This window comes from Oncorhynchus mykiss, chromosome 25 (assembly GCF_057628025.1).
Source record: "Oncorhynchus mykiss isolate SJ-2025 chromosome 25, ASM5762802v1, whole genome shotgun sequence".
NCBI classification, from domain to species: Eukaryota; Metazoa; Chordata; class Actinopteri; order Salmoniformes; family Salmonidae; genus Oncorhynchus; species Oncorhynchus mykiss.
In genome coordinates, this window is record NC_143046.1 from 72557522 (window position 1) to 72584410 (window position 26889).

The window sequence follows — 26889 nt, forward strand, 5'->3', positions numbered from 1 at the left end:
ATACAGCTAGGTGTCATCATCTAAAATAACCCTAATTTATAAGAAAGTCCTTATTTTATTAATGGTTGTCGGACCCATCTATGCTAGCCACAATAAGGATTAGCCACAATGGTGGACTTTGCGGTAAGCCTTCAAAATAAAAGTATGTCATTGACAGTGATGCAAATGAATACAAATAGTATAATTATGCCAATTTGTATTCATTTGCATCACTGCAGTTACATAGTTTTATTTTGAAGGCTAACCGCAAATTCCACTATTGTGCCTAATCCTTATTGTGGCTAGCTTCACAACACATAACCCAGTCCGGTCGAGCCTCACTAGCCAGATGAAGCTAGCTGGCTGCTTATAATGTTGAGCAACTTGGTTGAGTTACAGGCTAGCTATTTATTTTCATGAACTGAAGTTCAATTTCAATAGGCGAACAACAAGTGTCAACCTAGCTAATACTCACAAGGATTCCTAAATCATTGCTAAGAATTGTGAAAATGACTGCAGTTTCTACAGGTCATTGTTTTCAGGCTGGTTGTATTGGTGCAGGCTAGGTACCAAGCTAAAGCTAGCTACCACAGAAGTTGCGGTCGAACAAATTAAGCTTTATTACCAACACGGTATTGTAAAAACATCGTTCATGTCCGGTGTTTTCTTGTTTGCAGACTTTTTTGGACAGCTTTGACAGTGTTACAGTATCTTTTTTGACACGCAAAGACCCAAACAGCATTCCATAGTATGTATGTCGTGAAGCTAATAGAGCGGCTAGTGAAAGCTAAGTACATTTCCACCTTAGACCTAACCAAGGGCTATTGGCAAGTCCCTTTAGTCCCTGAGGATCGCCAAAAGATCGCCTTTGCCATGCCGGAGGGGCTTTTCCAATACGTCTGGATGCTGTTCGGTCTACATTGAGAGGCGGCAATGTTCCAACGACTGATGGTTAACCTGCTTAGACCCCATCAGGCTTACACAGCCCCCTATATTGACAATGCTGTCATACACACTGAGGACTGGGACGACCACCTAAACAAGGTACGAGATATGTTGGCGAGCCTGGAGGCAGCTGGGATTTTTCATTTATTTTATCGTTCCATAGAGAATGTCTTGATCTACTTTAAATAAGGTCTGTGTTTCGTGCAGGTTAGGGTGCAGGTTAGGGTGCAGGCTTAAACCGCCTCGGCGTTTTGATACCCGTGTAAATGTCACTAGGATAAGGTAACATTTGTCAACATATTTTCATAAATCCACTCTACAAAAAAAATGATCTTTGCTTATATTTAGACAATATTGATCAGACTTACCTTGTCCTATGGATATCTACAGTGCCTTGCGAAAGTATTCGGCCCCCTTGAACTTTGCGACCTTTTGCCACATTTCAGGCTTCAAACATAAAGATATAAAACTGTATTTTTTTGTGAAGAATCAACAACAAGTGGGACACAATCATGAAGTGGAACGACATTTATTAGATATTTCAAACTTTTTTAACAAATCAAAAACTGAAAAATTGGGCGTGCAAAATTATTCAGCCCCCTTAAGTTAATACTTTGTAGCGCCACCTTTTGCTGCGATTACAGCTGTAAGTCGCTTGGGGTATGTCTATATCAGTTTTGCACATCGAGAGACTGAAATTTTTTCCCATTCCTCCTTGCAAAACAGCTCGAGCTCCGTGAGGTTGGATGGAGAGCATTTGTGAACAGCAGTTTTCAGTTCTTTCCACAGATTCTCGATTGGATTCAGGTCTGGACTTTGACTTGGCCATTCTAACACATGGATATGTTAATTTTTGAACCATTCCATTGTAGATTTTGCTTTATGTTTTGGATCATTGTCTTGTTGGAAGACAAAACTCAGTCCCAGTCTCAGGTCTTTTGCAACCTCCATCAGGTTTTCTTCCAGAATGGTCCTGTATTTGGCTCCATCCATCTTCCCATAAATTTTAACCATCTTCCCTGTCCCTGCTGAAGAAAAGCAGGCCCAAACCATGATGCTACCACCACCATGTTTGACAGTGGGGATGGTGTGTTCAGGGTGATGAGCTGTGTTGCTTTTACGCCAAACATAACGTTTTGCATTGTTGCTAAAAAGTTACATTTTGGTTTCATCTGACCAGAGCACCTTCTTCCACATGTTTGGTGTGTCTCCCAGGTGGCTTGTGGCAAACTTTAAACAACACTTTTTAGGGATATCTTTAAGAAATGGCTTTGTTCTTGCCACTCTTCCAGATTTGTGCAATATACGACTGATTGTTGTCCTATGGACAGAGTCTCCCACCTCAGCTGTAGATCTCTGCAGTTCATCCAGAGTGATCATAGGCCTCTTGGCTGCATCTCTGATCAGTCTTCTCCTTGTATGAGCTGAAAGTTTAGAGGGACGGCCAGGTCTTGGTAGATTTGCAGTGGTCTGATACTCCTTCCATTTCAATATTATCGCTTGCACAGTGCTCCTTGGGATGTTTAAAGCTTGGGAAATCTTTTTGTATCCAAATCCGGCTTTAAACTTCTTCACAACAGTATCTCGGACCTGCCTGGTGTGTTCCTTGTTCTTCATGATGCTCTCTGCGCTTTTAACGGACCTCTGAGACTATCACAGTGCAGGTGCATTTATACGGAGACTTGATTACACACAGGTGGATTGTATTTATCATTAGTCATTTAGGTCAACATTGGATCATTCAGAGATCCTCACTGAACTTCTGAAGAGAGTTTGCTGCACTGAAAGTAAAGGGGGCTGAATAATTTTGCACGCCCAATTTTTCAGTTTTTGATTTGTTAAAAAAGTTTGAAATATCCAATAAATGTCGTTCCACTTCATGATTGTGTCCCACTTGTTGTTGATTCTTCACAAAAAAATACAGTTTTATATCTTTATGTTTGAAGCCTGAAATGTGGCAAAAGGTCGCAAAGTTCAAAGGGGCAGAATACTTTCGCAAGGCACTGTACACAGTTATAAAATTGGCAAGGTGGTGTAAGCCTACACGAAACACAGACCTTATTTTAAGTGAATATAAAAATATCCTATGGAATGAATCAATCGAATAAATTAATGAAATGAAGGAACCACTTTTCAGATTTTGCAAGGTGTCATGGGAATTATGACTCGCACTTCGGTAGTCAATTCTTACCATGTCCATTATTAAAATAGAGCCAGGACAGACCCATGGTAATGGCTGGAGTGGAATAGGTGGAATGATATCAAATACATCAACCACATGGTTTGATGCCATTCCATTTGCTTAGTTCCAGCCGTTAGGGGAGCCGTCCTCCCCTCAACACCCTCCACTCTATAAAACAATTCATTGGATGATGTTCAGTTTGTCACTCTTTAATTGATGTTGAGAGCGACGAACCCATCAATATTTTGCCGTTTGTCCAGCTTCTTTCATTTATAACAACCCATATACGTATATTAGCCTTCATTTGAGAGAGCAAACCATATTCCGAAGCTCAGCTAAAGGAGGTTACAGCAAAACCAGTAACTGTACTCACTTGAGAGATGGCCCTTGGGGTGTGCACTTTTAAAACAAGCACTCCATCAAAATGTCTGGGATTTATCTGTTCCCCTAACAGGTTCTATATCCTGGCCATTAGTGTTGTGTCAAGCCTGTCATTCAACCATCTTTCATCTTATGTTGTCAAACTGTTTGACGTGGGCATCAGCTACGAAGTGGCACTTTCGAGAACAGAGTGTGTGTATGTGTGTCTGAAGTGTTTCTGCTGCCCACCCACTGTGTGCCCACTGGGACGTTGGGCCTAATTGGCAGTGCCTAGAAGGGTCGGTATGACTCAGTGTGTTTGGCACAATGTAACTTCATGGTGTCATCCACTCCAATCAAGACCTGCTGTTTTTCATATCCGCTCTTAGCTCGAAAATAGAGCTTCTGAATGTTATACTGTCCAGAGGCAGTTTTTTATAGTAAGCAAGTATATTATTTGCCCTATACTGTCTTTAATGGGTGGAAAAGCTGTAATTTACTGCGCAACTATAATGAGTTGTGTGACCAAGATATCAAGATATTCCTTCTGCAGGCATGCACAAACATACTCCTGTGCGACATTGCAATTACCTTGGTGAAGTTGCAGTCACTACCTCTTTGTGGCACTAGTAATTTGTTAATATGATTTGCAAAAATATGCAATTTGATTAAACTCATGTTAAACAAATATTATGGCTGAACTCAAATGTGCTGGTTGAAAAAATACCAGTAATTATGATGTTTGAAAAGGGTATTTTGCTTTTAAATTATATTGTAAATTGGAATGGTAGAGTTGGTCAAATAACTCTTACACAGCCTGGTGGTGTGTTTTGGGTCATTGCCCTGTTGAAAAACAAATCAAATCATAAAAAAACTTTATTTGCCTCATGCGCCGAATACAACAAGTGTAGACTTTACAGTGAAATGCTTACTTACAAGCCCTTACCCAACAGTGCAGTTCAAGAATAATAAAATATTTAGGTTAAAATAAAACATAATAAGAAAAAGTAGTAACACAATAAGAATAACAATAATGACGCTATATACAGGGGGCACCGGTACCAAGTCTGTATGCAGAGGTACAGGCTAGTTGAGGTAATCTGTACATGTAGGTGGGGGCGAAGTGACTATGCATAGGTAACAAACAAACAGCAAGTAGCAACAGTTTACAAGGGGGGTAAAAGCTGCTGAGGAGCCTTTTGGTCGTATACTTGGCTCTCCGGTACTGCTTGCCGTGTTTGGAGTCTCTGACAATTTTATGAGCTTTCTTTTGACACCGCCTATTATATAGGTCCTGGATGGCAGGAAGCGTGGCCCCAGTGATGTACTGGGCCGTTCACACTACCCTCTGTAGCACCTTACAGTCAGATGCCGAGCAGTTGCCATACCAGGTGGTGATAAAACCGGTCAGGATACTCTCGATGATGCAGCTGTAGAACCTTTTGAGGATCTGGGGGCCCATGCCAAATCTTTTCAGTCTCCTGAGTGGGAAAAGGTTTTGTCGTGCCCTCTTCACGACTGTCTTGGTATGTTTGGACCATGATAGTTCATTGGTGATGTCGACACCAAGGAACTTGAAACTCTCGACCCACTCCACTACAGCCCCGTCGATATTAATGGGGGCCTGTTCGAACCACCTTTTCCTGTAGTCCACGATCAGCTCCTTTGTCTTGCTCACATTGAGGGAAAGTTTGTTGTCCTGACAGTTCTCTGACTTCCTCCCTATCGGCTGTCTCATCGTTATCGGTGATCAGGCCTACCACTGTTGTGTCGTCAGCAAACTTAATGATGGTGTTGGAGTCGTGTTTGGTCACAGAGTCGTGGGTGAATAGGGAATACAGGAGGGGACAAAGTACACACCCCTGAGGAGCCCCAGTGTTAAGGATCAGTGTGGCAGATGTGTTGTTGCCTTCTCTTACCACCTGGGGACAGCCCATCAGGAAGTCCAGGGTCCAGTTGCAGAGGGAGGTGTTTAGTCCCAGAGTCCTTAGCTTAGTGATGAGCTTCGTGGACACTATGGTGTTGAACGCTGTGCTGTAGTCGATGAACAGCATTCTCACATAGGTGTTCATTTTGTCCAGTTGAGAAAGGGCGGTATAGAGTGCGATTGAGATTGCGTCATCTGTGGATCTGTTGGGGCGGTATGCGAATGTGTCTAGGGTGTCCGGGAGGATGCTGTCAATGTGAGCCATGACCAGCCTTTCGAAGCACTTCATGGCTACCGACGTGAGTGCCACAGGACGGTAATCATCTAGGCAGGTTACCTTTGCTTCCTTGGTCACAGGGACTATGGTGGTCTGCTTGAAACATGTAGGTATTACAGACTCGGTCTGGGAGAGGTTGACAATGTCAGTGTAGACACTTGACAGTTGGTCTGTGCATGCTTTGAGTACACGTCCTGGTAATCCATCTGGCACAGTGGCTTTTTGAATGGTGACCTGTTTAACCTCTCTAGGGTATGTGAGACACTAGCGTCCCATCTGGCCAACATCCAGTGAGGTTGCAGAGCGCCAAATTCAATTACAGAAATGCTCATCATAAAAATTCAGAAAACAAAACATATTTTACATAGGTTTAAAGATTAACTTCTTGTTCAACCAACCACAATGTCATATTTATAAAATGCTTTTCGGTGAAAGCATACCTAGCCCAGAACATACCTAGCCCAGAACATAGCCCAGTTGACAAATTATTACAAACAGTAACCAGCCAAGCAGAAGCTTTACAAAACTCAGAAATAGAGATAAAATGAATCCCTTACCTTTGATCTTCATATGGTGGCAATCAGAAGACATTCATTTACTCAATAAATGTTCCTTTTGTTCGATGAAGTCTCTTTATATCCAAAAACCTCGGTTTTGTTAGCGTGTTTTCTTCAGTAATCCATAGGCTCAAACTCAGTCAAAACAATCAGACAAAATATCCAAATTGTATCCGTAAAGTTCATAGAAACATGTCAAACGATGTTTATATTCAAGTCCTAAGTCAATGAATACTGTAAAGTCATTGAATATAAAACTACAAAACCAACAAAAAAACCTATTTCCTGAATGGATTTTTCTCAGGTTTTCACCTGCTAAATCAGTTCTGTTATACTCACAGACATGATTTGAACAGTTCTGGAAACGTTAGAGTGTGTTCTATCCAAATCTACCTAGTTATATGCATATCATATCTTCTGGGCCCGAGTAGCAGGCCGTTTAATTTGTGCATGATTTTCATCCAAAATTCCGAATGCTGCCCCCTACCTTAGAGAGGTTAAAGGTTTTGTTCACATTGACCTCCGAGAGCGTTATCACACAGTCATCCAGAACAGCTGGTGCTCTCAGGCATGCTTCAGTGTTGCTTGCCTCAAAGCGAGCATAAAAAGGCATTTAGCTCATCTGGTAAGCTCGCGTCTGGCTTCCCCTTTGTAGTCCGTAATAGTTTTCAAGCCCTGCCACATCCGATGAGCATCACAGCTGGTGTAGTAGGATTCAATCTTAATCCTGTATTGACGCTTTGCTTGTTTGATGGTTCGTCTGAGGGCATAGAGGGATTTCTTATAAGCGTACGGATTAGTCCCCCACCCCTTGAAAGCGGCAGCTATAGCCTTTAGCTCGATGCGGATGTTGCCTGTAATCCATGGCTTCTGTTTGGGATATGTATGTACAGTCACTGTGGAGACAACGTCATCGATACACTTATTTATGAAGCCGATGACTGTGGAGGTGTATTCCTCAATGCCATTGGATGAATCCTGGAACATAGTCCAGTCTGTGCTAGCAAAACATTCCTGTAGTGTAGCATCCACGTCATTTGACCACTTCCGTATTGAGCAAGTCACTAGTACTTCCTGCTTTAGTTTTTGCTTGTAAACAGGAATCAGGAGGATATAATTGTGGTCAGATTTGCCAAATGGAGGGCGGGGAAGAGCTTTGTATGCATCTCCATGTGTGGAGTGAAGGTGGTCTAGGATTTTTTCCCTCTGGTTGCATATGGAGCGGCAGGGTAGCCTAGTAGTTAGATCATTGGACTAGTAACTTAAAGGTTGCAACTGCGAATCCCCGAGCTGACTAGTTAAAAATCTGTTGTTCTTCCCCTGAAAAAGGCAGTAAAACCCCTGTTCCTACACCGTCACTGAAATTAAGAATTTGTTATTAACTGACTTGCCTAGTTATATAAAGCTATTAAAAAAACATGTGACAATTTGGTAAAACTGATTTAAGTTTGCCGGCATTAAAGTCTCCAGCCACTAGGAGCGCCGCTTCTGGGGGAGCATTTTCTTCTTTGCTTAAAGGCCTTATTGAGTTGGTTGAGAGCAGTCTTAGTGCCAGCTTCGCTTTGTGGTGGTAAATAGACGGCTACGAATAATACAGATGAGAACTCTCTTGGTAGATTGTCATAATGTACTCTACCTCAGGTGAGCAATACCTTGAGACCTCTTTAATGACGCACCAGCTGTTATTGACAAAGACACACACCCCCACCCCTCTTCTTACCAAAGGTAGCGTCTCTGTTCTGCCGGTGCATGGAAAATCCTAAATTATAAAATCTAAATTCAGCCACGTCTCGGTGAAACATAAGATGTTTCAACTTTTAGTGTCCCGTTGGTAGGATAATCTTAATAGTAGGTCATCAATTTTATTTTCTAACAATGAGCATGGAGAATGGAAGGCATTGGGAGTTTCCTCGCTCGCCTCCGGCTTCTCAGAAGGAACCCCAATAGGCGTCCCCTTTTTAGAGTTAACTACACCTCAGATTGCATCCCAAATAAATGCTTCACAGAGTTCAAGTAACAGACACATCTCAACAACAGCTGTTCAGAGGAGACTGGGTGAATCAGGCCTTCATGGTCAAATTGCTACACAAGCAATGGACATTACACCGGTGGAAATCTGTCCTTTGGTCTGATGAGTGCAAATTTGAGATTTTTGGTTCCAACCACCATGTCTTTGTGAGACGCAGAGTAGGTGAACGGATGATCTCTGAATGTGTGCCTTGAAATCTTATTTAATCAGTTGTGGTGTCTTTGCAGCAATTCGACCATGAAGGCCTGATTCACGCCGTCTCCTCTGAACAGTTGATGTTGAGATGGGTCTGTTACTTGAACTCTGTGAAGCATTTATTTGGGCTGCAATTAACTCTAAAAATGGTTGAATAACAACCACAGTTGTTGTAGAGGGTACAACATGCCAGCACCTCAGGAGGAAATCTTAGTTGGCTTTGAGAGAGAGCGAGAGAGATAGAGAGAGGAGACCCCGCTCACACGAGTCCGAGGGTGCACAAAACTGGACAGGACGATCAGGTCAGTGACTCAAGCCTGGCACGACGTGGCGCACCCTTCCTAGGGAAGGCATGGGATAGCGCCAGTGAGTCAGCCCCCGTAACAGAGGCAGAGAATCCCAGTGGAGAGAGGGGAGCTGGCCAGGCAGAAATATTAAGGACGGTTTGTCACTCCAGTGCATTGCCATTCACCTTGCACTCCTGGGTCAGACTACACTTGACCATAGGACCTACTGAAGAGAGTAGTCTTCAGTAAAGACTGAGTCTACGTCTCTCACATGAGTAGGCAGACCATGCCATACAAATTTAGCTCCATAGGAGAAAGCCCTGCCTCCAGCTGTTTGCTTAGAAATTGTAGGACAATAAAGAGGCCTGCGTCTTGTGACCCTAGCGTACATGTAGGTACAGTATGTACAGCAGGACCAAATCAGAGAGATAGGTAGGAACAAGTCCATGTAATGCTTTGTAGGTTAGTAGTAAAACCTTGAAATCAGCCCTAGCCTTAACAGGAAGCCAATGTAGAGAGGCTAGCATTGGAGTTGTCAGGTGCGTGAATGAGGACCCAAAAGCGAATTAACAAAACAGAGTTTCTTTAATGACGAAACACACGTAGGCTCAGATGGACAGGCAGATTCCGACAGGACAGGACAAGGTTAGATGAACATGCAGATTCCGACAGGACAGGACAAGGTTGCAGCAAACACGACGATAGTCTGGTTCAGGCATGAGTAACACAAACGAGAATCCGACAAAGACAGGAGCAGAAACAGAGAGAGATATAGAGACCTAATCAGAGGGAAAAAGGGAACAGGTGGGAAAAGGGGTGAACGAGGTAGTCAGAGAAGACAAGGAACAGCTGGGGGAAAGAGGGGAAGAAAAGGTAACCTAGTACGACCAGCAGAGGGAGACAGGGTGAAGAGAAAGGACAGAAACAAGACACAACATGACAATACATGACAGTACCCCCCCACTCACCGAGCGCCTCCTGGCGCACTCGAGGAGGAAACCTGGCGGCAACGGAGGAAATCATCGATCAGCGAACGGTCCATCACGTCCCGAGAGGGAACCCAACTCCTCTCCTCAGGACCGTACCCCTCCCAATCCACTAGGTACTGATGACCACGGCCCCGAGGACGCATGTCCAAAATCTTACGGACCCTGTAGATAGGTGCGCCCTCGACAAGGATGGGGGGGGGGGGGGAAGAAGAGCGGGGGCGCGAAGAACGGGCTTAACACAGGAGACATGGAAGACCGGGTGGACGCGACGAAGATATCGCGGAAGAAGAAGTCGCACTGCGACAGGATTAATGATCTGAGAAATACGGAACGGACCAATGAACCGCGGGGTCAACTTGCGAGAAGCTGTCTTAAGGGGAAGGTTCTGAGTGGAGAGCCAAACTCTCTGACCGCGACAATATCTAGGACTCTTAGTTCTACGCTTATTAGCAGCTCTCACAGTCTGCGCCCTATAACGGCAAAGTGCAGACCTGACCCTCTTCCAGGTGCGCTCGCAACGTTGGACAAAAGCCTGAGCGGAGGGGACGCTGGACTCGGCGAACTGAGATGAGAACAGCGGAGGCTGGTACCCGAGGCTACTCTGAAAAGGAGATAGCCCGGTCGCAGACGAAGGAAGCGAGTTGTGGGCGTATTCTGCCCAGGGGAGCTGTTCTGACCAAGACGCAGGGTTGCGAAAAGAAAGACTGCGTAAGATGCGACCAATAGTCTGATTGGCCCGTTCTGCTTGACCGTTAGACTGGGGGTGAAAGCCGGAAGAGAGACTGACGGAAGCCCCAATCAAACGGCAAAACTCCCTCCAAAATTGAGACGTGAATTGCGGACCTCTGTCCGAAACGACGTCTGACGGAAGGCCATGAATTCTGAAAACATTCTCGATGATGATTTGTGCCGTCTCTTTAGCAGAAGGAAGCTTAGCAAGGGGAATAAAATGAGCCGCCTCGGAGAACCTATCGACAACCGTAAGAATAACAGTCTTCCCCGCTGACGAAGGCAGTCCGGTGACAAAATCTAAGGCGATGTGAGACCACGGTCGAGAGGGAATGGGAAGCGGCCTGAGACGGCCGGCAGGAGGGGAGTTACCGGACTTAGTCTGCGCGCAGACCGAACAAGCAGCCACGAAACAACGCGTGTCATGCTCCCGGGTGGGCCACCAAAAACGCTGGCGAATGGAAGCAAGCGTACCCCGAACGCCAGGGTGGCCGGCTAACTTGGCAGAGTGAGCCCACTGAAGAACGGCCAGACGAGTAGGAACGGGAACGAAAAGAAGGTTCCTAGGACAAGCGCGCGGCGACGGAGTGTGAGTGAGTGTTTGCTTTACCTGCCTCTCAATTCCCCAGACAGTCAACCCGACAACACGCCCCTCAGGGAGAATCCCCTCGGGGTCAGTGGAGGCTACTGAAGAACTGAAGAGACGAGATAAAGCATCAGGCTTGGTGTTCTTAGAGCCCGGACGATAAGAAATCACGAACTCGAAACGAGCGAAAAACAGCGCCCAGCGCGCCTGACGCGCATTAAGTCGTTTGGCAGAACGGATGTACTCAAGGTTCCTATGGTCGGTCCAAACGACAAAAGGAACGGTCGCCCCCTCCAACCACTGTCGCCATTCGCCTAGGGCTAAGCGGATGGCGAGCAGTTCGCGGTTTCCCACATCATAGTTACGTTCCGACGGCGACAGGCGATGAGAAAAATACGCGCAAGGGTGGACCTTGTCGTCAGAGAGGGAGCGCTGAGAAAGAATGGCTCCCACGCCCACCTCTGACGCGTCAACCTCGACAACGAACTGTCTAGAGACGTCAGGTGTAACAAGGATAGGTGCGGATGTAAAACGATTCTTGAGGAGATCAAAAGCTCCCTGGGCGGAAACGGACCACTTAAAGCACGTCTTGACAGAAGTAAGGGCTGTGAGAGGAGCTGCCACCTGACCGAAATTACGGATGAAACGACGATAGAAGTTCGCGAAGCCGAGAAAGCGCTGCAGCTCGACGCGTGACTTAGGGACGGGCCAATCAATGACAGCTTGGACCTTAGCGGGATCCATCTTAATGCCTTCAGCGGAAATAACAGAACCGAGAAATGTGACGGAGGAGGCATGAAAAGTGCACTTCTCAGCCTTCACAAAAAGACAATTCTCTAAAAGGCGCTGGAGGACACGTCGAACGTGCTGAACATGAATCTGGAGTGACGGTGAAAAAAATCAGGATATCGTCAAGGTAAACGAAAACAAAGATGTTCAGCATGTCTCTCAGGACATCATTGACTAATGCCTGAAAGACAGCTGGAGCGTTAGCGAGGCCGAAAGGAAGAACCCGGTATTCAAAGTGCCCTAACGGAGTGTTAAACGCCGTCTTCCACTCGTCCCCCTCCCTGATGCGCACGAGATGGTAAGCGTTACGAAGGTCCAACTTAGTGAAAAACCTGGCTCCCTGCAGGATCTCGAAAGCTGAAGACATAAGAGGAAGCGGATAACGATTCTTCATTGTTATGTCATTCAGCCCTCGATAATCTATGCAGGGGCGCAGGGACCCGTCCTTCTTCTTAACAAAAAAAACCCCCGCTCCGGCGGGAGAGGAGGAGGGGACTATGGTACCGGCGGCAAGAGCTACAGACAAATAATCTTCGAGAGCCTTACGTTCGGGAGCCGACAGAGAGTATAGTCTACCCCGGGGGGGAGTGGTTCCCGGAAGGAGATCAATACTACAATCATACGACCGGTGTGGAGGAAGAGAGGTGGCCCTGGACCGACTGAACACCGTGCGCAGATCGTGATATTCCTCCGGCACCCCTGTCAAATCACCAGGCTCCTCCTGTGAAGAAGAGACAGAGGAAACAGGAGGGATAGCAGACATTAAACATTTCACATGACAAGAGACGTTCCAGGAGAGGATAGAATTACTAGACCAATTAATAGAAGGATTATGACAAACTAGCCAGGGATGGCCCAAAACAACAGGTGTAAAAGGTGAACGAAAAATTTAAAAAGAAATGGTTTCGCTATGATTACCAGAGACAGTGAGGGTTAAAGGTAGCGTCTCACGCTGAATCCTGGGGAGAGGACTACCATCCAAGGCGAACAAGGCCGTGGACTCCCTTAACTGTCTGAGAGGAATGTCATGTTCCCGAGCCCAGGTCTCGTCCATAAAACAGCCCTCCGCCCCAGAGTCTATCAAGGCACTGCAGGAAGCTGACGAACCGGTCCAGCGTAGATGGACCGACAAGGTAGTGCAGGATCTTGAAGGAGAGACAGGAGTAGTAGCGCTCACCAGTAGCCCTCCGCTTACTGATGAGCTCTGGCTTTTACTGGACATGAAGTGACAAAATGACCAGCGGAACCGCAATAGAGACAGAGGCGGTTGGTGATTCTCCGTTCCCTCTCTTTAGTCGAGATGCGGATACCTCCCAGCTGCATAGGCTCAGCACCCGAGCCGGCAGAGGAAGATGGTAGTGATGCGGAGAGGTGGGCAACGGAGAACGCGAGCTCCTTTCCACGAGCTCGGTGACGAAGATCAACCCGTCGCTCAATGCGAATAGCGAGTTCAATCAAGGAATCCACGCTGGAAGGAACCTCCCGGGAGAGAATCTCATCCTTTACCTCTGCGCGGAGACCCTCCAGAAAACGAGCGAGCAAAGCCGGCTCGTTCCAGCCACTGGAGGCAGCAAGAGTGCGAAACTCAATAGAGTAGTCTGTTATGGATTGATTACCTTGACATAGGGAAGACAGGACCCTGGAAGCCTCCTCCCCAAAAACAGATCGATCAAAAACCCGTATCATCTCCTCCTTAAAGTCCTGATACTGGTTAGTACACTCAGCCCTTGCCTCCCAGATTGCCGTGCCCCACTCACGAGCCCGTCCAGTAAGGAGAGATATGACGTAGGCGATACGAGCAGTGCTCCTGGAGTAAGTGTTGGGCTGGAGAGAAAACACAATATCACACTGGGTGAGGAACGAGCGGCATTCAGTGGGCTCCCCAGAGTAACACGGCGGGTTATTGATTCTGGGCTCCGGAGATTCGAAAGCCCTGGAAGTGGCCGGTGGATCGAGGCTGAGATGGTGAACCTGTTCTGTGAGGTTGGAGACTTGGGTGGCCAGGGTCTCAACGGCATGTCGAGCAGCAGACAATTCCTGCTCGTGTCTGCCTAGCATCGCTCCCTGGATCTCGACGGCTGAGTGGAGAGGATCCGAAGTCGCTGGGTCCATTCTTGGTCGGATTCTTCTGTCAGGTGCGTGAATGAGGACCCAAAAGCAAATTAACAAAACAGAGTTTCTTTAATGACGAAACACACGTAGGCTCAGATGGACAGGCAGATTCCGACAGGACAGGACAAGGTTAGATGAACATGCAGATTCCGACAGGACAGGACAAGGTTGCAGCAAACACGACGATAGTCTGGTTCAGGCATGAGTAACACAAACGAGAATCCGACAAAGACAGGAGCAGAAACAGAGAGAGATATAGAGACCTAATCAGAGGGAAAAAGGGAACAGGTGGGAAAAGGGGTGAACGAGGTAGTCAGAGAAGACAAGGAACAGCTGGGGGAAAGAGAGGAAGAAAAGGTAACCTAGTACGACCAGCAGAGGGAGACAGGGTGAAGAGAAAGGACAGAAACAAGACACAACATGACAATACATGACAGGAGTAATATGATTACATTTTTTGGTTCTATTTAAGATTCTAGCAGCCATATTTAGCACTAACGGAAACTTATTTTGTGCTTTATCTGGGTAGCCAGAGAGTAGAGAATTGCAGTAGTCTAATCTAGAAGTGACAAAAGCATTTTTGGACAAAACGGTTCCGAATTTTTGCAGTGTTACGAAGATGGAAAATAGCTGACCGATCAGGTTCCAGAGTAATTTATTTAATTTATTTATTTCACCTTTATTTAACCAGGTAGGCTAGTTCTCATTTGCAACTGTGACCTGGCCAAGATAAAGCGTAGCAATTCGACACATACAACAACACAGAGTTACACATGGAATAAACAAAACATACAGTAGAACAAAAGAAAACAAAAACTGTATACAGTGAGTGCAAATGAGGTAAGTTAAGGAAATAAATAGGCCATGGTGGCGAAGTAATTACAATATAGCAATTAAACACTGGAATGGTAGATCGGCAGAAGATGAATGTGCAGGTAGAGATACTGGGGTGCAAAGGAGCAAAATAAATAAATACCAGTATGGGGATGAGGTAGGTAGATAGATGGGCTATGTACAGGTGCAGTGATCTGTAAGCTGCTCTGACAGCTGGTGCTTAAAGCTAGTGAGGGAGATGTGAGTTTATAGCTTCAGAGGTTTTTGCAATTCGTTACAGTCATGGGCAGCAGAGAACTGGAAGTAAAGACGACCAAAGGAGGAATTGGCTTTGGGGGTGACCAGTGAGATATACCTGCTGGAGTGCGTGCTACGAGTGGGTGCTGCTATGGTGACCAGTGAGCTGAGATAAGGCGGGGCTTTACCTAGCAGAGACTTGTAGATAACCTGTAGCCAGTGAATTTTGCGAAGAGTATGAAGCGAAGGCCAACCAACGAGAGCGTACAGGTTGCAATGGTGGGTAGTGTATGGGGCTTTGGTGACAAAACGGATGGCACTGTGATAGACTGCATCCAGTTTGTTGAGTAGAGTGTTGGAGGATATTTTATAGATGACATCACAGAGGATTGGTAGGATGGTCAGTTTTACGAGGGTATGTTTGGCATCATGAGTGAAGGATGCTTTGTTGCGATATAGGAAGCCGATTCTAGATTTAATTTTGGATTGGAGATGCTTAATGTGAGTCTGGAAGGAGAGTTTACAGTCTAACCAGACACCCAGGTATTTGTAGTTGTCCACGTATTCTAAGTCAGAGCCGTCCAGAATAGTGATGCTGGACGGGCGAGCAGGTGCGGGCAGTGATCGATTGAAAAGCATGCATTTAGTTTTACTTGCGTTTAAGAGCAGTTGGAGGCTACGGAAGGAGAGTTGTATGTCATTGAAGCTCGTCTGGAGGTTAGTTAACACAGTGTCCAAGGAGGGGCCAGAAGTATACAGAATGGTGTCATCTGCGTAGAGGTGGATCAGAGAATCACCAGCAGCAAGAGCAACATCATTGATGTATACAGAAAAGAGAGTCGGCCCGAGAATTGAACCTTGTGGCACACCCATAGAGACTGTCAGAGGTCCGGACAACAGGCCCTCCGATTTGACACACTGAACTTTAACAGAGATGTAGTTGGTAAACCAGGCGAGGCAATCATTTGAGAAACCAAGGCTGTCGAGTCTGCCAATAAGAATGTTGTGATTGACAGAGTCGAAAGCTTTGGCCAGGTCGAAGAATACGGCTGCACAGTAATGTCTCTTATCGATGGCGGTTATGATGTTGTTTAGAACCTTGAGCGTGGCTGAGGTGCACCCATGACCAGCTCTGAAACCAGATTGCATAGCGGAGAAGGTATGGTGGGATTCGAAATGGTCAGTAATCTGTTTGTTAACTTGGCTTTCGAAGACCTTAGAAAGGCAGGGTAGGATAGATAGCAGTCTGTAGCAGTTTGGTTCTAGAGTGTCACCCCCTTTGAAGAGGGAGATGACCGCGGCAGCTTTCCAATCTTTGGGAATCTCAGACGATACGAAAGAGAGGTTAAACAGGCTAGTTATAGGGGTGGCAACAATTTCGGCAGATCATTTTAGAAAGAGAGGGTCCAGATTGTCTAACAATCTTGATTTGTAGGGGTCCCGATTTTTGCAGCTCTTTCAGAACACTAGCTATCTGGATTTGGGTAAAGGAGAAATGGTGGGGGCTTTGGCGGGTTGCTGTGGAGGGTGCCGGGCAGTTGACCGGGGTAGGGTTAGCCATGTGGAAAGCATGGCCATCCATAGAGAAATGCTTATTGAAATTATCAATTATAGTGGATTTATCGGTGGTGACAGTGTTTCCTAGCCTCAGAGCAGTGGGCAGCTGGGAGGAGGTGCTCTTATTCTCCATGGACTTTACAGTGTCCCAGAACTTTTTTGAGTTGGTACTACAGGAGGCAAATTTCTGTTAGAAAAAGCTTGCCTTAGCTTTTCTAACTGCCTGTGTATATTTGTTCCTAACTTCTCTGAAAAGTTGCATATCACGGGGGCTATTCAATGCTAATGCAGAACGCCACAGGATGTTTTTGTGCTGGTCAAGGGCAGACAGGTCTGGAGTGAACCAAGGACTATATCTATTCCTAGTTCTACATTTTTTGAGAGGGGCATGCTTATTTAAGATGGTGAGGAATGCACTTTTAAAGAATAGCCAGGCATCATCTACTGATGGGATGAGGTCAATGTCATTCCAGGGTACCCCGGCCAGGTCAATTAGAAAGGCCTGCTCGCAGAAGTGTTTCAGGGAGCGTTTGACAGGGATGAGGCGTGGTCGTTTGGTCGCAGACCCATTACGGATGCAGGCAATGAGGCAGTGATCGCTGAGATCTTAATTGAAAACAGCAGAGGTGTATTTGGAGGGCGAATTAGTTAGGATGACATCTATGAGGGTGCCCGTGTTTACTGATTTGGGGTTGTACCTGGTAGGTTCATTGATAATTTGTGTGAGATTGAGGGCCTCAAGCTTAGTTTGTAGCATGGCCGGGGTGCTAAGCATGTCGCAGTTTAGGTCACCTAGTAGCACGAGCTCAGAAGATAGATGGGGGGCAATCAATTCACATATGGTATCGAGGGCACAGCTGGGGCAGAGGGAGGTCTATAGCAAGCGGCAACAGTGAGAGAGTTGTTTCTGGAAAGGTGAATTTTTAGAAGTATAAGCTCAAATTGTTTGGGTACAGACTTAGATAGTAATACAGAACTCTGCATGCTATCTTTGCAGTAGATTGCAACACCGCCCCCTTTGGCAGTTCTATCTTGGCGGAAAACGTTATAGTTAGCAATGGCGATTTCACGGTTTTTGGTGGTTTTCCTAAGCCAGGATTCAGACACGGCTAAGCTTCTGGGTTGGCAGAGTGTGCTAAAGCAGTGAGTAAAACAAACTTAGGGAGTAGGCTTCTAATGTTAACATGCATGAAACCAAGGCTTTTGCGTTTACAGAAGTCAACAAATGAGAGCACCTGTGGGGTGGGAGTGGAGCTAGGCACTGCAGGACCTGGATTAACCTCCACATCACCAGAGGAACAGAGGAGAAGTAGGATAAGGGTACAGCTTAAGACTATACGAACTGGCCATCTAGCACGTTCGGAAAGAGAGTAAAAGGAGCAGGTTTCTGGGCACGATAGCATAGATTCAAGGCATAGTGTACAGACAAAGGTAAGGTAGGATGTGAGTACATTGGAGGTAAACCTGGGCATTGAGTAATGAAGAGAGAGATATAGTAACACAAGGTCCTTCACAGTTTTATTTGAGACGACTGTACAACCATTACGATTATTTGTCAGATCAAACAGCAGATTTCTTTGTTTCTTGGGACCTAGAACTAGCATATCTGTTTTGTCCAAGTTTAAAAGTAAAACATTTGCCACCAACCACAGGTGTGTTTCCTGATTTAATTAAGCAATTTACAACCCATCATGATAAGTGTGATGTATAAAATGCTGGGCAGGCCATTATTTTGGCTTCCATGCCTATGCCCCCATTGGATGACAATGCCCCCATCCACAGGGAACGAGTGGTCACTGAATGGGTTGATGAGCATGAAAACAATACCATAAGCCTCCTATTAAGACACTTTATGTTGTTTCCTTTCTTTTAGCAGTTAACTGTATAGGTGATTTCCAGATTCATTGGAAAACAGTACACATATGCCTGAAAACAGCATGTTCTATCATGCTATCAAAACCGACAGCCATATTCAACCAATCCAGGTAATCAGGTTTATAAAATAAAAAGATGATGGCTGTTTTTAATACTGAAATCAGCCCAATTAGATACACACGTCGTACTTGATGTCTTACTTTTTAATACCAACATTAGGAGGACCTTCCTAATATTAAGTTGTACCCCCCACCCCCCTCCTTTGCCCTTAGAACAGCCTCAAGTTGTCGGGGCTTGGAAGATATCAAAAGCCTTTCACAGGGATGCTGGCCATGTTGACTCCAATGCTTCCCACAGTTGTGTCAAGTTGGCTGGCTGTCCTTTGGGTAGTGGACCATGGATGGAAGGGATGCTCCTTTGCTGAAGATATGCGGTTCAGTCCATCTCGCTCCATATATGTGACAGGAGGGTAGATATATCCATATTTCATAAGGGAGTACACATCACCACCACTTGACAGCATGAAGGACAAGTGAGGAGGTGTTCACTAAGCAGGTGTGTCTTGATCTTGTATTTGTATATTCCCATCAAGAAGGCTACAGAAGTGCTGAGGCAATTTAATTTGAATGTTCATTCTAATCCACGATTCACTCCCCTGAAATGGCTCTACTTCAGCAGAACTGCCGTTCATTCTATTCTAGCGTCCCACCTGGCCAACATCCGGTGAAATTGCTGAGCGCGAAATTCAAAATACAAAATTTGTAATATTAAACATTCATGAAAATACAAGTCTTACATTGTTTAAAAGCTTAATTTATTGTTAATCCAGCCGCTTTGTCAGATTTAAAAAAGGCTTTACTGTGAAAGCACACCACCCAAGCAGAGGCGTCACGGAAGTCAGAAATAGCGATAAAATTAAAGCATTACCAACATTTTCCAGCCAAGCAGAGGCGTCACGGAGTCAGAAATAGCGATAAAATCAATCACTTACCTTTGAATATGTTCCTCTGTTTGCAATCACAAGGGTCCCAGCTACATAACAAATGGTCCTTTTGTTCGATAAAGTCCTTCTTTATATCCCTAAAAAGTCAGTTTAGTTGGCGCGCTTGACTCAGTAATCCACCGGTTTCCCAGAAGTTACCAATAAACTTCGTCCAAACAAGTCAAACAACGTTTCTAATCAATCCTCAGGTACCCTAATATGTAAAAATGTAAGATTATCCTCAGGTTTTCACCTGCTATATCAGTTCTGTTATACTCACAGACATTATTTTAACAGTTTTGGAAACTTTGGAGTGTTTTCTATCCAATGCTACCAATATGCATATCCTAGCTTCTGGGCCTGAGTAACAGGCATTTTAATCTGGGCACCTCATTCATCCAAACTTCCGAAGACTGCCCCCTATCCCTAATTAAAGGTCCTCAGGGAAATATTAATTCATTTTCAATTTATACAATAAGTCCTTATTGTATACCGCACATAAACATTGTGATTATATGATGGAGAAAAAATGTGATATTGTACTGCATTTTTGGAGACTAGAGTACAGATTAAGGAGAGTCTTCGGTGAGTGTGCGAGGCAATAGGAGACTACAGTTCTTTAATGTTAATGCCCTGCCTCGGTGGCCGAGCCTGAGATTTTTAAAAAGAAGCAGAAAAGACCAAATAAGACCGAAGAGATAAGTCTTCTGGTAGGTGACAGTTTTCACAGAAGTTCTGTGCGTGTAGGATGAAATACCAAAGGAAGTGGAACAAACACTAGTATTTTTAGCAAGGCCACACATGCACAACAAACCACCAGACATTTTAACAGTCTTTGTAGTAAAAGAAGTTGGCATTCATGTAAGGATGTGCTAAGAATGGAGTTGTATGGTGTGAGTATTGACTGTGAAACGTTCCTTTGTTCATGTACACACTACACAAGATATTATGTACTAATCAGCTGTTTGGCATGCAGCCATCTTTCATTCAACACTCAGTATAAACAAAGCCCATGATGTCCTGATAGTAATCATTACAAAGGAAGTGATCCCTCCCCACCAGATCCTTAGGGATGTACCCTAACAGTGTTTACCCAACCCTTTAGATTGGCTGACTCTGAGTCTCACACACCTGGCCAGACCCCTGCTACTGCATGCCTTGCACGCCACAAGCACACAGCTAACCATGTGGACTGTGGAGAACACTGATCACCACCACACCCTGTCCTGCTTCACAGCCTCTCCCTTCCATCCATTCTTCCCTCCCTCTGTCCCATCACTTCCTCTGTTCTCCCACCATTGGTGACCTTCCAGGTTCACCTGAAGAGAGAGTCATCAGTCATCAGTCATCTGCTCTCACATACATTAAATAACCAATGGCATGGTGTGTATGATGAGTTTATATTGGCTATTAAATGCAGTCAGACACATGTTAGGCCTATGGTTTTGTCTTTACATCATCTGAGGTGTTTTTTGGTACTGTCCTCTTTACTGTCTAGCATGTGTTGAAAGACAACTGGTTATCCATTGGTGCTAAGATATCAACCAACTGTGTATAGTTCTGGGTTAATTTTGTTCTTCATTTGTATGTTTAAGTAGATAAACTTCACGTTGAACTGTATGCTATGAACCAGTTAAGATAACTAGCTCTGTCTGTTTCTCTCTTCCTCTTTCCCAGCATGCCATAGATGCTGTCAGTGCAGGAGTCAGTCCGATCGGAGACACATCTTACAACTCCAGTCACTGGGACCTGGGAAGTGCCTTCTTCTTTGCTGGGACCGTGATTACAACGATAGGTATCCTCCACCACCAAACCTATTAACGCGTGACTCGCTCCTCTGATTAACTGAGTACAATAAAGCAATAGCACTAGTCTACTTTGACGTGTAGGCTATGAGGTATCCTACAGGTGCTGTGACTCAATGTACCTCAAGAGGAGCTCTGTCAACGTTACACAACTGTAATGCAATGTGTGCTAGCAGGGAAATGGATAAAAGAAAGACTGGAAAAAATAATGCATCGTTCACAGGATGTACTTCATGCTAATGTGTGTGTGTGTGTGTGTGTGTGTTTACTGTTCAAGTCTCACAGCGTGTCTTCACAGTACATAATTTACTGATGATAATAGCTTTCTATCAGTAGGTGGGAAGGAACAGTGTCACTAGGGTGTGTTTTTAGCAGAACATATGAATACCATTTAATCTGTTTACACAATTACTCTGCTTCTCTCACTGTGGATAGGGACAAACATCCCACCGTGCTGGTTCAGTCTAGTCATCCACGCCCATGTTCAATCTCTCCATTCACTGCAGGTTGTAATTAATGTCATGTTCTCAGAGTCCAACCTGATTATTTCCTCACCTCTAACCTCCAACTCCTGGAACATAACACAGGCCTTGCATAACAAAACACCACTGTGACAGGTTACGGGAACATAGCTCCCAGTACGGAGGGAGGGAAGATCTTCTGCATCCTGTACGCCTTATTTGGCATCCCACTGTTTGGGTTCCTCCTGGCTGGCATTGGAGACCAGCTGGGGACCATATTTGTCAAGAGCGTCTTGAGGGTGGAGAAGATATACAGGGTAAGTTGGATTACTTGAGAATTTAATGTCATGTACATGGGGATTTACTGAAACTGCAGATGAGCACATGATGCTTTAAGAGGTGATTTCAAGTTAACTATAAGCTACTTTCGATCAGACTGTTAAATTAATTTAGACACACCATGTTTGATGAATTATTTGGTGAAGAAAAGGGTATTTGAAAATGAGTATTTGGCGCCTGCTATGTAAGCGAACAGTAACTATAATAACATAAAATGTTCCATTGACTCTAAAGAGGCAATATGCTTCCCACAGTGAAAACCAAGCATATTACCTCCACCCCATAATGACCTTATTCACTGTAAACGGCACAATGGCTTTGATACAGTCATCCCTGTAAAGGCTATACGTCTGTTATCCAGGTATTAGGCCAGGCTCAGTGAATGGATTCCCCCCCCCCAAGGAGTTAACACATGAGTCAGTCTAGCTGAGGCTGAGATTACGATGTGCTCTTTGTAGTGAGGGCAGAGGTGTTTGATGGAGTAGGGAGGCTGAGAAGGTAGAAGGCCAGGACCTGATTGAGATTCTGTAAGCAGGCTGTATGTATCAAATGTCTCAGAGTAGGACTGCTGATCTCTGTCCATATAATCATATTTATTGTGATCTAAAAGCTAAAACTGATCCTAAATCAGCACTCCTACACTGAGTTTATGTGACAAAGGGGGAATTTGGGAATCAGGCTTTTCCTACTGGATTAATGGAGAGTGGTTTTGGATGCTTTTCCCTTTGGTCTCTGGAGTGATTTGTCGAATAGATATTGATGCATTGACTAAACTAATTATCTTCAAACATACTGTGTCTTTCAGCGAGAAATGTAGTTAATATCTATTTAGTAAACAGTTTTATCTTTTGAGTTCTTGTTGACTTACCGTTCACCTCTGACCAATGTCATTTTTGTCCTGAAGCAAAAACAGAAAGAAATAAGCCAGACCAAAATCAGAGTTACCTCCACCATACTCTTCATCCTGGCCGGGTGCATAGTCTTCGTCGGTGTCCCAGCGGTGATTTTCAAACATTTCGAGGGATGGACGACTCTGGATGCTATCTACTTTGTTGTCATTACGCTAACAACGATTGGCATCGGGGACTATGTGGCAGGTATGATAGTGTTGTAACAGGTTTATGTACTGTGCCTTAGACATACATTTGTTTAGTCCTCCGTTTCTACTCACCGTTTTCTCTTTTCTCGCATTTGCATTCAATCCACGTAATGTGACATTAGATTATCTCTATGAAATTAGCTAATGGAGTCTCCATCAACCCAAGAGGTTATGTACTTATGTTTTGTTGTGTCGTCATTGCATTTGATAATCCCGTGAATAATGATGCTATAATTGACTACCTGTAATTATAACTCAGACAATCTTATATAGGGGAATATTAGAGAAAGACTAATCCAAAAGAATTCAAAACCCAAATACAAACTTTGTGTTTGTCAAACTGAAACTTTCTGCCTCCCTGGTCCTACTAATCTGGCTTTAATTAAAACGTTTTTTTTATGTGCTACATTTTTCATTGTTGACAATAATTTGGCAGTAGCAGGCATCAATATATATACGTAGATAATCCAGTAGTTGGCATCCAATGTAACAACTCTTCCACTGTTGTCCCAGGTGGGGATCGGAAGATCAAGTACATGAAGTGGTACAAGCCCCTGGTCTGGTTCTGGATCCTGGTGGGTTTGGCCTACTTCGCTGCGGTCCTGAGCATGATCGGAGACTGGCTCAGAGTGCTTTCTAAAAAGACCAAAGAGGAGGTGGGTGCTGCTCATTCAATTACAGTGCCTGTCATTACATTATCTAAAGCAGTGGAAACTAAAAGGTCACTCTTTCCCTCCCCTACCTTCCTTCAGTGTCTGTTTTGTTATTATGCCTCGTTGATGCCCCTGTCTGGAGCCCCTGAGACACTGAGATAGACAGACAGACAGACAGACAGACAGACAGCTGTGTGGGAGAAGTGGTTAGATATCCATTACCCACTGGGCACAGATGTCAGTTCAACGTCTAGTTTTGATTAACATTTGGTTGCGTTCTCAACTAACGTGAATTCAACCACCATGTCACCGGGTTTACTGTTGGTTAAAAGTTGTGGGAAACATATGAAATTCCCTTATGTTGTTTGATGACGTTTTAAAATCCAATCAGTATTCCATGTTGATTCAACATAAATCACATCAAATGTTTTTGTTGAAATCACGTGAAAACAACGTTGATTCAACCAGTTTTTGCCCGGTGGGTAGTGTTTGGGCTGATGAGTGAATAGTGTGCTTACTGCGCTATTGATCTGTAAGTACAGTATGGATGGATACTGTGATAGTGACTTTCTATGGAAGGAGCCTTGCTTTTGTCTGAGGGGGAATTTGTACAAGATCCAATCAATTAGATTTCCAAAGCACCCCCCTCCCCCCACCCTCATGCCTCAATCTCCATCTTTGTGTGATTTCAGGTGGGGGAGTTCAAGGTCCATGCTGCTGAGTGGAAGGCAAATGTGCAGAATGAGTTCCGGGAGACGCGTCGGCGGCTGAGTGTGGAGATCCACGACAAGTTGCAGCGGGCCGCCACCATCCGCAGCATGGAGCGCAGGCAGCTGGGCCTGGAGCAGAGGACCCACTCGCTGGACATGTTCTCCCCACAGAAGAGGGCCTTGTTTGTCAGCCTGGACCAGGGCTGCTATGAGACCTCCTCCCAGGAGAGCATTGACACCAAGCTGAATAACTTGAGGTTGCGAGGGGCAGGGGAGCTTTGTTATGAGCAGCGGAGAGGCAGCGAGCAGACCCAGCAGGCCTCATCAGAGGACGATAAGCTCTTCAACCTCCGCTTCCGTTCCCTCACCAAGCTAACCAAGAGACCCAAGAACCGTGACCTGAAGAGTAACATTCCTGATGATGTGCGGAGGGCCTGCGAGGCAATGGAGAAGAGGGAGGAGGACATGGAGGAGGTGAAGGAGGAGGAAAGGGGCGAGAGGAAGAAGGGCAACACCAGCTTGACAAATTTAGAATACGCAGACGAGCGCATTAATAAACTGAACGGTTTTGTACTGGCTCAGGCCAAAGAGAGGGAGAACGCTAGAATGTTGGAAGGAAGAGAGCTTGAGTTCCAGCTAGAGTGTGCAGATACCGAGACTGAGTGAGAGAGAACTTTTTTTATGTCTCAAAATGTGCCTTGCTGTTGTTTCTATGCTTAGACTGTTCTGAGTAAATGGGACAGTTCTGTTCAAAATCAATCACTGTGCCCTAGCAATGTAAAGACTAATGTTGCCTAAAAGTGGAGAGAAAAGAGACTAGGCTAGGGTCTAATTTGGTGAAGACCTATTTTATCTTGGATAGTACTGGACCTACCAGAATCTCCTTTCCTTTTTAAAGAACACCCACTTGCTACCCAGCCCCACCCCACCCCCCAACAATATCCAACAAAAAAGACGCAACGTGGGATAATCTTCTCCTTGTTAACTGAAGGTTAGCAAGTAACCCAGTGAACTAGTGTTTCACCATCCCAATGAGATTTGCACCAACTATATACATCTTTACTTATTATTATTAATTTCACACCAGATATTTTTAGCCCAGGCTGCTGAACAAATATGACTTGAGGGGGAACTGGATCGATATACAATGTGTGCATTTACTGAAATTATGTGTACAATTATTGATTCATTGGTTATGAAATGTAGCCCTAGGATAATCTACTAATCTTTTATAACAAAACCCTCTGATTGTGTATGCTTTTGACACTCATTTGGTGTTCTAAAGCTGTCAATATAAAGTATAGAAACTTTAAAGTTCAGGGCCAGATGTCCTGTTGTAATTTCAAACAAATGAAATGTACTGCATTAACATTTAGTACTGTTGAAGTGTAGATCTAGAAAATGAAGGGATTTTAAGGGCTGGGGTTTAAAAACAATTTTAAAAAATACTTATGAGGTTTTGATGGCCATTGAACCCAATTCATTTCTGTACATCATAAGAATGATTTATTAGTTAGACATTTTGTTACTTTGTTCTTTGCTTCAAGATTATTTGATGAATTATTTTACACAGCATACAGTATGTATGTGTGTACTGTAGTTTCCTGCAGTTTAATGTTTTCTTTCACAGTAAATGGAATATGATTTTTCTTGTCCACACAATGTGCTGTGCACTGTATGTGTTGGTGTTTTCCCCTCACACAGTCAGACGATGCATTGCATTCACCCAGACCAGGGAAGGAACTTACCCTATGGCTGTATTCACTTCGCAGATCAATGTTTTTGGTCTTTTGCTATGTCTTTGTCTCATTGATGTTTTACTCAATGAAATGTTTGTCAATTTGTTCCAATTTGCTATTTATATTTTTTGTTCATTTTTATTTTGCCCTATTACGGAATGGAGGTCTAGTAATCAGAAACACTTTTTGAATGGTGGCTATACAAACTTTACTCTGTCAAATACAATTACAGAATGTTTTCTGGTATGAATGAGGTAGCCTCCCCGCTGAGATTCGGATTAAAGCAGATTTTTCTAATTCATGATGTAACAAATTATTATTGGATTAGTATTTGGAACATTGAATTCTGTCTTTGGTCCCTGTGGTCTTCTGCATAGTCAAAGAAGGAGCTGTTGCTGTAGGGACGTAGGCTCACTCGTCATATCAAAACCACAACCAACAATACTGGATAGATTGCAAAGCATGTAGTTCTGATAATGAATAACTACTGTTTGTAACCTCTAAAAAAATGGCTTACCATGACAATGACCTTTCTAAGAACCCGAGTGGATTGTCTTTGCTCAGTCTTTTTTGTTGTTCACAATTTATTTGTGCAAACATTGCATCAAATGTAGTGAGTGCCTTTCTGGGAATAAATATCACTAAAGAAAATTAA

The 26889-nt window shown here is 44.5% G+C and overlaps 1 protein-coding gene across 1 annotated transcript; it reads left to right on the forward strand.

The window, feature by feature from the left end:
• The first annotated feature begins 274 nt into the window (after window positions 1-274).
• Window positions 275-26889, forward strand: LOC110504217 (potassium channel subfamily K member 10). The gene is made up of 6 exons (XM_036962948.2): window positions 275-1023; window positions 21106-21223; window positions 21851-22011; window positions 22938-23130; window positions 23646-23788; window positions 24478-26889. The coding sequence occupies exons 1-6, from the start codon at window positions 913-915 to the stop codon at window positions 25159-25161; spliced, it is 1410 nt and encodes a 469-aa protein (XP_036818843.1). The 5' UTR covers window positions 275-912; the 3' UTR covers window positions 25162-26889.